The sequence below is a fragment of the Argiope bruennichi genome, chromosome X2 (genome assembly GCF_947563725.1).
Source record: "Argiope bruennichi chromosome X2, qqArgBrue1.1, whole genome shotgun sequence".
NCBI lineage: Eukaryota > Metazoa > Arthropoda > Arachnida > Araneae > Araneidae > Argiope > Argiope bruennichi.
In genome coordinates this window covers 19,838,899-19,852,609 of record NC_079163.1, presented here as the reverse complement: position 1 = coordinate 19,852,609, position 13,711 = coordinate 19,838,899, and the positions used below count along the sequence as shown (strand labels likewise).

General features: G+C 26.5%; 1 protein-coding gene across 2 annotated transcripts in view; it reads right to left on the bottom strand.

Moving 5' to 3' along the window:
• Window positions 1-13,711, bottom strand: part of LOC129960070 (uncharacterized) — a 62,171-nt gene that overhangs the window by 745 nt on the left and 47,715 nt on the right. Inside the window, exons 3-8 of one of the 2 annotated variants that reach the window (XM_056073151.1) lie at window positions 10,238-10,411; window positions 10,048-10,139; window positions 7,629-7,691; window positions 5,507-5,642; window positions 4,732-4,920; window positions 1,951-2,091 (exon numbers count right to left, since the gene is read on the bottom strand). In XM_056073151.1, coding sequence (XP_055929126.1) covers window positions 1,951-2,091; window positions 4,732-4,920; window positions 5,507-5,642; window positions 7,629-7,691; window positions 10,048-10,139; window positions 10,238-10,411 — 795 coding nt within the window. Of the gene's footprint in view, window positions 1-1,950; window positions 2,092-4,731; window positions 4,921-5,506; window positions 5,643-7,121; window positions 7,264-7,628; window positions 7,692-10,047; window positions 10,140-10,237; window positions 10,412-13,711 lie in introns of both variants that reach the window. The other variant, XM_056073148.1, reaches the window with a different exon arrangement.

Below are 13,711 nucleotides of genomic sequence, written 5' to 3'. Positions count from 1 at the left end.
GTAAGAGACTTTAATTTTCAAGTTAAAACCCACTTTATTCTTGCGTAACTAAATGCATTACATAATAAAAGAATAAAAATTACTTTTTTAATATCAGTATTTTATTATTATAATTTATGTATACAAGTTTTGATAGTGGAAGTTTTATATAATATCAAAAGAGATGAATTTATAACATATATTAGAAAAAAGATCAATCAAATATAAATATTCTTCAGATATTACACAATTTGTAACAAGAAATCATTACATCATTTCATTGCAGTAGCTATAGCCATTATTTGTAAAAATTAGTATAGCAGATTAAATAATTATGTAAAATAACCTTAAAGACAGCTTTCAAAAGACAAACAAAAGCAACAATCCTTTCAACGATAAAATTACGATATTAAAGCATTGCTTGAAGGAAGAAACAATATAATAGAATTTTTATAAATATTGTACATTAATTGACACAATCTCCAGAAGTAGGCAGAAGAATTATATCTTTTTAGAGCAAAATGCTCAATGACATAGTTATATAACATCTTAATGATATTGCCCGACATTCAAAATAATGGAAAACATAACACTAAAAAACGCAGTGAATCTAAGGATATCGTAGCATTATCTTCTGCCAATAGGATAAACCTATTTTAATACTGAAACAGTTTCAAATTAATTTCTCAAAAGTTAATTAAAATTATATAAGCTTCTATATGTAAAAATCCCTATATGGAAAATTTAAAGTTTAGACAAAGTGAAGTTATGGAAAGTAAATTATCTTTCATAAATAAATAATTATGAAAATTTAAAAATTTAACCTTTTCAATTTTTTACTTTACTTCATACAATCATTAAAAGCAGCAAGAATAAGTTACACGCAGTTAATGAAAACATTCAAATTACTGCTCGCTGATATAGAAATGAATGTATAGATATTATGATCAACATTATATAAACTGTATTTGATACATTTCAGTTTTTCATAATTTTAAATGTATTATGTTACAAAGGTTATTTTTGTTACTTTGCTCTTTTTAGTTATTTTACAAAAAGAAAAAAAAAATGCGATTTGAGATGCCTTATTTTTTAAAATTCTATTCTATATTCATTTCATATATACAGACGGTTTTTTATTTTCTTATTTTTAAAAATAATTTTTTCATGTATAATATATATGTAATATTAATACTCAAATTTAAAGAATTCTATTAGTAGAATTTTCATCTAAAGATATAATTCTTTGATTTATAGTGACAAATCAAGTTTCGATGCTAACACAAAGAAAATACATTTAATTGGGCAGCTAAATGATATGAATGCCAAAAACTAATATATTTTGCCTAGCTATATTCCTATAAGCTAAGATTTAGAACATAATAGTTATTTTATTATTCTTTACAAATACAACCATGAAATACTTTCAAGTTGATTAAACAAAGTATCTACAAAATTGCAAAGGACTAAATGCATTGCCGATATTCATTTTATTGAACTTAAAATTTTAAGAACATTGAAAGATTTTTATTTTGCTATTTAATAAGATGGAATTGTACAAAATTTAAACTGGATTTCAAAGAAGATTTGAAAGCTTACGTGACAATTTTAAATTTAAAAAATTTCGTGCAGTAGTTTTATAAATCTTAATTAAGCAGTTTCTAAATTTAAAACTCGAATTACAGCACCAATGAAAAATGGGTATTTTTGTCTCCTATATGCAAACTGAGGTTAAGATATATGAACCCAAAAACACTTCAATAACTTTATTTAATATGAACTATTTTTATAACTCTTGGTATTTTAATCTTTTGGAAAAACACAAATAAAGGTTAAAAATAACAATTATTTTAGAAAAATATTCAAAAGTTTGAAATGATAGAAATCAAAGGAAACTATTATAATGAAACTGATGCCAATTAAAATGATAAAAAAAAAAGAATAGATCAGCATTTGATATCTCATATTTACCACAGTTGGCTTGAATGGAGCTGGTATTTCTTTTCTCTCCAATTTATCCCAATTTATTGTACTGAAAAATGGATGGTCCTTAATATCACCTGTAGGATTTGATGGCATTCCCAATCTCTTCACAGGTGATTTTAGCAGTAGCTAGAATAACAATTTCTAATTTAGATACAAAGGCTCAGGCAAAGAAATTGTTAACTTTTATAAGGAAAATTTAAGAAAACTTATTAAATTGAGATTTGATTACTGTGAACCGTTTATACAAGCTGGAAATTCTGATTTCATTTTTCTTTTTCCAGCAATTATCTTTTGTTCAGTTATGTTAAGAAGTTTTATAATTACAATTATCATACAAAGAGTATTTTTTATTCAAAAAATTATATAGTTTCATTCAATAATATATTGTTCAGTATTTTTTAAACGCCAAATTTTTTCCGATAAAAACATAGATATTATGTGGCGTAAAAGTAAATAATTCACTTTTCAGCAATTAATTATCATTTCTTTAGAGAGCTAATAGTAAAATATATTTTCAACTAATATTTTAAATTTTTGGCATATTTTGAAGATGTATTATTCTAAAATAAACAATACAAAAATAATTTTTCATGACCATTTTCTGTAATGAAAAGGTGGTAATGCATTTAGAATTTTGAAAATTTTTTCGAATACGAAAAGTCAAATGCACATCACAAATTTAAGAAAAAAGAATAATGTGAATGCTCTATTTCATTCCATATGATTCATATCAATAATCTAAGTTAATCATTCAGTATTTTTGCCGATTTAAACATTATATTCATTATCAAAAACTTAGAAATTAGGAAAATGCTATCATCAGATATATGCAATGAAAAGAAAACTTAAATAAAAGTCATTGCGAAAAAAAATAGTCATTCACTAAGTGTACATAAAATATAAGGCATATAAAAATTGTTCAAAGTATATATTATTATATGAATATCAAAATATTTAAAAACAAAGAATAAAAAAAGAGTTTAACATAAAAATTTCCTATTTATTACATCATGCTTAGATTTTACGGTATTTCGAAATTACAATATAGAAATATTTATAATTATTAAACTGATATGAAAAAAAAATTAAATACTCTTCATAAATAGTAAGTGTAAAAAGCTACCATAGAAATATTTAAGTCATTTCCTCTTCTAATTCTTTCCTAACTTTCACATTACATTTAAGCAATCTGTCTGTATTTTGTTATGAATATGATTCTCATTCTATTCTTAATAAAAACTTGTAAAACATTTTGACTTAATTTTTTTCCAAGAAATTTTCATTATATACAAATATTTACAACTATCCGCTATATCACTATACATTCCCTCAATGTTGATTTAAAACCACAATGTATATAAAAAGAGTTTCATTTATATGACGATTTAAAAACGATGTGTCAGAATGTGTCCTACAAACTTATATAAGAGAAGGTTCCACAAAATTAATAAATCTAATTGCATAAGTACAAATGCAATATATATATATTTTTCACTACTAACATTGATGAACAAACTGAAGTTGAAGCTGGTAATCAATTCGATACATGGTAAATGACAGTCTGTAACAATTTATACTCTTGAAATACATTACTCTCACATAACATGCATAAAAATTCCCTGAAAATCAAAAATTAACTAATATTTAAATAAATATTATGCAAATACTTATAAACAAAGTATAACATAATATCAGAAGCAAATCAAAACTTTAAAAACAATATTTCAAACCAGAAATTTTATGAACATGTTAATTTTGCATTGTCTTAAAATTTCATAAAAAAGATTTAAGAAATTTAAGAAATTCAGGCAAATTATCATTAGATTAGCTTTAATTATTAATATTTAAAATTATTATTACACGCACTTTTGTCTGAAGAGATGTATCTACGCATAAGTAAAAGGAAAGTTTCTAGGGGTTCTACAATTTTAATCTGAATAATTACTAAAATATAAGCAACATTTGAGTATCTATGCAAAAACAAATCTTTAAACAGAAGATTTCACATTTTGAACACTACTCCTTCCAAGAACAAGTATTTGATATTAAAAACCGATTTATTATCTATATAAAGGCACTTTTTTAAAATTACAACCAGTCACCCCGTTAACACAGAATTAAGTCGTATAAACAGGGATTATTGTGACTGGTTATTATGCTCATTAACTATTCAAATTTTTGCATAAGAAAACAATGGCAACAAAAGTTCAAAGAATCTTCAAACTGTTGGTAAAAATGTAGAAATATTTTCCATCAGCTCTTTTTTGCCTAAAGACACTATGAGCAAGAAAAGAATAGAGGATCTTATATTTAATTCAACACACACAAAACTATAATAAATTATGGAGAAGCATATACACGCACAAATATAAATAAAAAGTAAACAAATGAGCCATAAAAAAATGAGAGTAGCATTTCAAGTGTTGCTGTTATTAATGGAGTGTTCACAGGCGGTATTGTGTTTCATTAAAAGTCTTAATCCACAGTATATATGTATGGATATGTTAAATAAATAGAAATATTATACAAAAGTAAGTTTAATGATAGTAAGTGGAATACTATTTCACTTCATTAAGGAAAAATTATATTTTAAAAAGGTTGGATTTCAATTTTATGACAATGACTTACAGTGAAAGGGAAAGAAAAGTTTTCGAAATTTGACAAAGTTAGCATTCTTGATTGTTTAGAAAGCTATTTGTATAAATAAATATGAAGCACAGAATATATGGCTTAGAATATATACGCAATGTTACATATATTAATTACATTTTCAAGGATATTTTTTGCATCCTTTGTTAGAAAATGAGGATAAGCTGGTTCCTCATGACATATGCTCCAATATAATTCATCTTCATCTGTACCAACAAAAGGTGATCTTCCTGCTAGCATTTCGAATAAGAGAACTCCTAATGACCACCAATCAACGGACTGATTATAAGTTTGACCCAAAATAATCTAAGAAAAGGAAATGAAAATTTCATTTAATGAACAAAGAATTGTATTAATGTCCGTATTTAGAAATAAATTTTTAAAAAAATCAGCGAACAGATAAAAAAAGTCAAACGAGCTTAAAGATAGCGAAGTTCCAGAGGGAAATCCCACTCACATAAGAAATAAAATGATTTTAAAAACACTATGTTAGAAGTATACTGTTATTACTATTTTTGCAAATTAATGCAATTGTATTGCAGGTACAAGATTCATTTCCTACAGAAGTTAATATGAAAATATACTTAATATTTAGAAATATAAAAACAGATGTAGAAAAAAAAATTATAAAATGGTGTCAGGAAAACCAGTAGAACAACTAATTTGTATTCAAACTTTAGCTATACATTTATCTTTTATTCAAAGTTAAATCTTAATTTTTATAACAGATTTGTTTAAATTATATTTTTTTAAATTCCTAAGGCAATCCATGCTAATAATTAATTAACATTAACTATCCAGTTTAATAACCTTTTTGTAAAACCTAAAAAAAAGAAAAAGATTCTGATGAAGAAAACCATTATATAATTGGCGTTGCAATCAGACAACCCACCTCTGGAGCAATGTAGTCAGGAGTACCACAGAATGTTGATGTCTTATTGTCAAGCATGCCCGTTCTACACATGCCAAAATCAACAAGATGCACATGTCCTTCCATATCAAGCAAGATGTTGTCCAATTTGATATCTCTAAAAGCATGCAAATTGATAGGAATGTTAAAAAATAAAGCAACGTTCACAGCAGTTTCTACAGAATTCATGCAATTTGTTAAACCATGCACTGATGTGAAATAGGAATATCGCAGCATCTAAGAAGTTCAAATAAGCATGACAAGTTTGAATAGACTGAACAATTTAGTATTTAAAAGATTTTGAATAAGCCGAAATATTTCATGAAACACAGAAATGCATAAAAAAGAGAATTAAGCTTAAAACATGCAATACTACAGCTTATTCATGAATGAGGTATGAAAATAACTAATAAGATTAATCAGTCTAATCTAAAAGAACTGAATAAGTATTAAGTAGATTCCGACTGCCTTACCCTCTCAATATATGAAGGGTATGGTTCGATCTTCATTTAAAAACTAGTATTATAACTTAAATGGTTTGTAAGATACATCTTCGACTCAGTGAGTATTTGTTATTCGATAATGAAAGAAATATGGTTGCTAATATTAGCAAATGAAAGGGGGAGGGAAAGCAAGGGATATATTATTAGCTAACTCTAAAGTTTTGAAGAAGTGAAAAAAAACCCCTCCCTGAAGTCAATGATAAAATAAATCGCGTTATTTAAATGAGTTTTATAATAATTTAAATTAGCGTTGTTAGAAGATCATGCCTCTAATAATTTACCTTCAAAATGAGCAAATGAAAAAAATTCCTAAAACAAAGACCAAGACTTATAGTATTAATAAAAAAAAAACGAAGTGTTCATTAATTCAGCAAATCAGATTCTATAATTCAAAAACAAAATGGAGCCCTGTTTAACATATATACTATACTATATATATATTGCTATATGGAGGAATTAAGTATAATCAAATTTACTGTTTAAGCACTTCAGTTTGATAGGCCTGGAATCCTGCGATGACGATTGAAACAAGATTTTAATACAATCTTCACATAAACGCATAAACACTTTAAAAAATTAGATACTTCCATTTTATCTTTTCATCTCTAAAAACAGTTACATTTAATGTTTACAGATTTGTTCTAGATAGGAAAATGAATTATGAAAAACAACCATTTTATCAACATTGCATACATGCAATTGCGTACAAGCATTTAAATCTAAAAGCACAAGTTCTTAATTTCTAATAATCATGAACAATAACTAAATTTATTACAACCAAAATACAATTACAATATGTTGCAAATACTTCAGATGACGAAGTATTTACATATACATGCAAAACAAAATGCTACATCATGCATCAAGATAAAAAAAGAAGCAAACAAGCAATGGAAATAACTACAAATTTGAATAATGATTATTTAATAATAATTCGTCAAAGTTATTTTAAAACTCAAGCTGGAAAAAAGTCTAGTAAATATTTTTATTCAAGCACCATTCTGCTGGTCATTTTGCACTATCTTACAAATGCAGAAGCAAGAATTTCAGGCTTTTCAACGTGCAAGCTTTTAACACGTATATACAGAACATACTTCTGGAGCAATGTAGGTTGGTGTTCCACAGAAATTAGAAGGCATCGTTTCCTCATTATAAACACGACACTGACACATTCCAAAATCCACAAGACGAATGTGGCCATCTTTGTCCAGAACAACGTTATCCAATTTGATGTCTCTGAAATCATAATGGTTTTTTTTTCTAGCATACTTTCTGGAGTCGTGATTTGAATGATTTGGTAAAACTGGTCCACGTAAAAGGACCAAAGAAAGAAAATCAAACACTCTCAAAGTTAGTAGACTTTTTAAGCTATTAAATACCTCTGTCAATTTTCTATAAAAATTGACAATTTTTCTTTTATTATATTAATGAATATTTTTTTTTCTGTTTTATATATATTACTTAGCCAATATTATACATATTACTTACATTATATACATTACTTATATTACTTATATACATATTACTTACATTATATTACATTATACATATTACTTATAGTGTAGAAATTAATCCTAAAAGGATAATAACTGATTTCTTACCTGTACACTATGCCTCTTTTATGTAAAAATTTTAATGCACTAACGATTTCTGCAGCATAAAACCTACAAGAAAGGAAAAAAAAAAAGAGTAATTAGGAGTTGACATGATTGAAAGTAATATGGAATTCATCATTATCGTTGTAGATCAATCAATATACTTAAACTATTTGATTGTAATAATTAATATTTTTTATAATTAAAATTTACTTATTACTTTTCACTGACGTATCACAATCCGAATATAGCAATGAATAAGAGATTCGTAATGTCAATTACAAAATTTTTTTTAAAAAAAAGTATATTCATCTCCATTTGTTTAATTCGATAAAACAATAACAATAAGGCAAGGGGAAGATTAAAAACAAATATGTACAAAAATATGTCTTAATAGAAAACAATGAATGTTTCTTTATAGAATTAAACGATTACAAATTTTAAAAAGAAAAGACATTTAAAAGACACATAAAAAAAAGACATTTGACATTTTCATTTTATAATACATGTACGTAGATTCTGACTTGGTGCTGTACACGAGACGAAAAAGCCAATTGCAATTATTTCAGTCAAGTCTGAAATAATTGTATATATATCAGATTAAGACTTAACTTTTGATTTAGACAAAAAGGTGGAGGTGGGGGAAAGGAAGGGTGCAATATTTTGAGATTTTTATAGTTGAAGAATTTAAATAATATTTGCCAATCCAGGTCTAGTTGCTGACTTTTCATGAATACCATAAATAGATTCCAATAATTTTCATCTTATTCGCTGCCAAATTCATATAAAACTTCAATTTGATGCTTTTTGTCTAATTAGACCATATAGATGTTTTGAAAATACATTAGGAATGTTTGGGGACATAGCTAAGTCAATCGATATCTTTGCTCATATCAATAGGGAAGATGTATTACTTCCACAAATTTAACGAGTACCAGACAGGTGTATGCAAGGGCAGTTTTTCAAAAAGGCAATTTTACAGGGAACTCGACATCTTGAGATTTTTTTATGGCATTTTCAGGGAAATATAATTTAATGCTTTTATATTAAGGATAAGTATTAAAAGTGCATATTCAAATTAACTTAAGTATAGTTTAAAACTTCGGAAAATTAGTTCCCAATTTTTTACCATGTCTCAACTCAAAACATAGTATATTAATATTTAAAAAGTGTTAAAAAAGTTTTGTAACTTTTATTTCGCTATTTTGTCCAAATTTTTCCTACTAATCTTAATTTTTTTTAGGTATTGAAACCAATATACCCAAAAGGTAACAGCAATTAAATATCTAATTATATGAATTTATCGTAGCATAAAAATTGCTTATAAATATTGCAATCAATTAAAGATGTATAATTCTGGATTTTGAAAGGGAAATTCGGATTGTCTAAAGGATCTTAAAGAACTTAATCATGATGTACGCGTTTGATCCAGGCAGATTTGGTTTGAAACTCGCACCTCTCGGTTTCCGATACCAATTCAACTGAAAATTTCCATAAATATGTAGTAAAAAGAACAGTTCTACAGTTCTATTCCTTCTTATTAAGTTTATTGAAGGGTTGCATTAATGTTCCTCTTGGAAGTAACAGATGAGAGATTTCTCCATATTTGGAGAAAGAGGTCAAAGTCAAACATTCTGATCTTGGAAATATGGATAAGCAAAGCAGCAAAACTTGTTGCTATTTGCTGAAGGTCTTAAAAATTAATAATGCCTTGATGATTTAGAGTTGATTATTCAATATCTCTTGTAATATTAATTAAGCCGAAGAATGTTAAATAAAAACACAAAATTCTTTTTGTCATTCACTTACGAATAGAGCAAAAAAATTTGTGAGGAACACTAAATAAATAAAAAAATTACACACAAAAAACAATTTCCTGTCATAAATATATCTATACAAGCAGAAATAAATTAGCATCATATTACACAAAATGTTAGGCATGCAAATTTCTTAAATTAATTTTATCTTTTTTTCTTGTTCTCACTTAATTCATTGACTATTACATGCAATTTATTTCTATTATATGAGAAAAATACAGTAAGAAAAAAAAAGATAGAGCCTATAGGTTGGTAGAAAAATTAAATACATTATCCAAATGTATATTTAAAATTAGATAGCATTAAAAACAGAAGGTAAGATTTTGTTGCAATATTTTTTCCAAAATTTAACAGAAAAATGTTCCATTCCATTCAAGAAATATTTTGTCTATATCCTTGTAGTAATTTAATTTCGCAAAACTTACATTTTCTTCACTAACTTAAATAATTATTTACGAAATTATAAAAGCATATAAACCAGAGCATGAGAAAAGTAGATAATTATATTATTTATTTATCAAAATAATCTTCAAATTTCAAACAATGTTAATGATTAAAACCTTTTGAAATTAAATCAAACAACCATAAAATTATCATAACAAACTTACATTGCTCTCTTTGTATCAAACTGTCTCTCCTCTTGAATGTGGAACATCAAATCTCCTCCATTTAAATATTCCATGACGAAGAACAGATAGCTCTAAAATAAAACATTTAAAAAATTTATAATGATAAAGTATTCTAAAATTCATATATGCGAACAATTAGATATTGGAACGATTGACGCATTCAACATACCTTAGTTTGAAATGTGCAGTACAGTTTGCACATATATGGGTGTTGAGTTCCTAATGCTAAAACTCTCCTTTCAATCATAGTACTTTCCACATCATCATCTTCTAAAACAACATCTTTCTTTAAACATTTTATTGCGAAATACATGTCATGCCCTTTCAGTTCAGCAAGCAGCACCTATTTGAAAAAAGTAAATTAATTTAATTTACTTTCCCTCTGTGTATGTTTGGTTCTTTGCATTTTCAAATAAAATTTTGAGTTTTATGAACTTATAGCTGATACATTTATCTATCAAATGTAGAGTCAATAGTATTGTTGAACACTACATTGCCAAATATGAATGTTCACAAAACTGTTCAGTTTTAACAACTATGTTATAACTTTAAACCAGCAATTCTTTATATTTTATTACCTTATATTATATATATTTCGTGTAACTCGGAAACGGCTCTAACGATTGGGATCAAGCTCTAACGATTTGGATATTAAGATAAAGTTTTGCTTTTCATCTATATTGGTGTCTTTCCTAAAAGAGCCATTTCCTATCTGTTCTCGTGCTGACAATGTCGTATAGCGCCATCTCGTAAATTTTTTTGGTACTTGCATTGTTGCTATGGGATGATAACCTATTGGTACCACAAAATTTTGAGAGAGGGCGCTGATGGATGCGAGATGAGGTAAGATTGAAAAATATTCATATCTAATCAGTATGCGATTCGTATCTAAATATTTTCTCCGAAAAAGCACAATTTTACAAAAAATGGTCTCCCAGATATTTAAAAATAATAGTCAGTTCTTGGCGATTAAGGCGCTTTCATGGCAAAATCGGTATTTAAAATTGCTATTCGCACAATTATCTGGTCGCATGTTGTAGTTCCAGCAGGCGTTTAGATGCTGTACTCAAATAATTATTAGATTAATTATAACTTAGAAATAAATTTAACAAAATTGCTATAGGAAACTTTTACATAATTATTATGAAAGCTGTTTCTTATACGTAGAAAATTAGACCTGCATTGGATTTGGTAAACCTCAATAAGCGTATATAGCACTTCCTTAAGCTCTGTTCATCCAGACAAATGGACCATCAATGGAATAAGGATGAAGGAAAGAAAGGATTCAAGGACAATTCGCGGATTATAAGATGCCCATATTTTAGGATTTTAACTAATGAAATCTTTTCAAAGGAATACGATTGCCATTTATTTCTTCTAAAACTGTTCAAAAATTTTAAAATAAGCATACGTCAGAGAAATATTAAAATAAATAATTTTTTAAAAATGATTTTAATTTATGAAATTTAGATGCATAAAAGAAATACTTAGATTACTATGCTTATTTGTTAATAACTGAAATATACTAGTTGAAAATTGATTAGTTCCTTTAAATTAAGCTATGCTCCTAAAATTTCAGTTTAGACATTTTATGCATTTATACATCTTAAAACAATTCAAAAGTGAAATTTAAAATTTTTGTTACGCTAGTCTGCTAAAAGACCCTCAAGGTGTCATTAACAAGAGGTACTGCTTCTTTTATACCAAAAAGTTTTATTAAAATGAAAAAAAAAAAATGAACGCGCGTTTATTTTTTTCATCAAAATTATCGAATTCTATAATTTTTTTTTTAAAAATCTGTCTTATATACTTGTTTTTAAAAAAAGTAAGTAACTCTTCATCATTTTAAATAAAATATAGTGCATTTTCTGTCAAGCAAGTCTAGTCAAGGACATTTTTAATGTCAGCACAATAACGTAATACTTTTAGATTTAAATGCATCATAAAGAGAATTCTACGAAGTAAATATCAGTATCATAAAGAGAATTCTACGAAGTAAATATCAGTATAAATAATTAACATATTTGTTTTAGAGATCATAATTTAAGAGGCCCAAAACTTGATTTTTAACCTATGATGAAGTTTATCAGAAAGAATATTATTTCTGTCTCTGAAGGAATAAACACTATGAACATTAGTTATTCGTATGATATCAAAGTAATTTATATTACTTTAGCCGCCTTTGTCCACCAGCTTGTCAGTTCATATTATTTACTTTTTATAGACTGCTAAACAATTAACATGAAATGCATTTTTCTGAAAAGAAAATTCACCTTCTTATTTGCTGAGACTGATAAACATGATTTTAATTGAATCAGTCTACTAAAAATTACTATTTGTTCAAATTAACCCTCTATGGATCGAATTTTTTTTTTCAAATAAAAAATTACATAAAATAAAAATAATCAATTATAAACTTATATATACAGATTAATAAAAAATGTACCAGTTTTAGTAGTTTTACTATAATGAATTCGCTTACAAAATAGCAATGGCTTACAATATTCGCACTTCTGTGCTTAAAAGTTTAAGATATGAAAACACTTTCTACTTGGCATTAAACACTGTACGCTGCCTTTGGAACATTTTATTTTCGAAACTTCTTTACATCTTGACTTGCACTGGCTAATGGGAGACGTATAATATTTTTAGCTATTTTTTTTTCTTCTTTTTTACTGAAAGTATTGCACTTGATCTTTTTCTTTGTTCTTTTGATTGCTTATCTACAAAAATTGGAACAGGATTCCGTCTTTCCCCATCGATTCCTTTATGATCTTCACTTAGACAAGATATGGCGTCAGTTAATTTCAAATGAATACTGCCGCTTGGTGTTTTTAATAAGCGATAAACTATAACGTTTAATGAAGAAACTGAAACGTTTGTATGACGGTTTGTTTATATTTTGACTGCTGCTACTCAACAATGAGCAATAAGAAAGTTTTCTGTACCACATAAGTGTATATTATATATAGCAAAATAATCTAATTTAAAGGTGATTAAGATACTCAGCTAGAAAATCACACTGAAATTCAGTAGTAATAATGAAAATGACTAAAAAGTGAATTTCAAATTATTTTTAATGCAAGACAAAAAAAAAACCCTAAATACATTTAAATGATCATACGAGAATTGAAGAAACTGGTCATGTTTCGCATAGCTAAATTAAATCAGAAGAAATTCACGGATAAAAGAAACGTAGAAGCACAACTACTTTTCACATTTTATTTTTATTCGATGCTATCAGGGGTTAAACAATTTTATTACACTCTTTTCAACAACCTTAAATCAGTTCTAAACGCTAACACAAGGAAATTTCAAAGCTAAAAGTTATTAAAATATGCATAAAATGTACATAAAATAAACGCAAAATGTATAAAAACACACAAGATATATGTAGTGCGCATAAAGTGTATATAAAATAAATTTACTTAAGTGCAGAAATATGAATGCGTATCCTCTTTCAGCAACTCTAAAATTATTTTAAAACATCAAAAAATAATTTTTTTCAGCAACTCTAAAAAATAGGGTATACTTGTTAGACCCTATTTTTAATTATCGCCTCCTTAATATCGAAAGCAAGAGGAAACAACACACAATAAAGAGAAAATCGGGTCATGATATTTTTTTTTTCTCAATAAGAAAA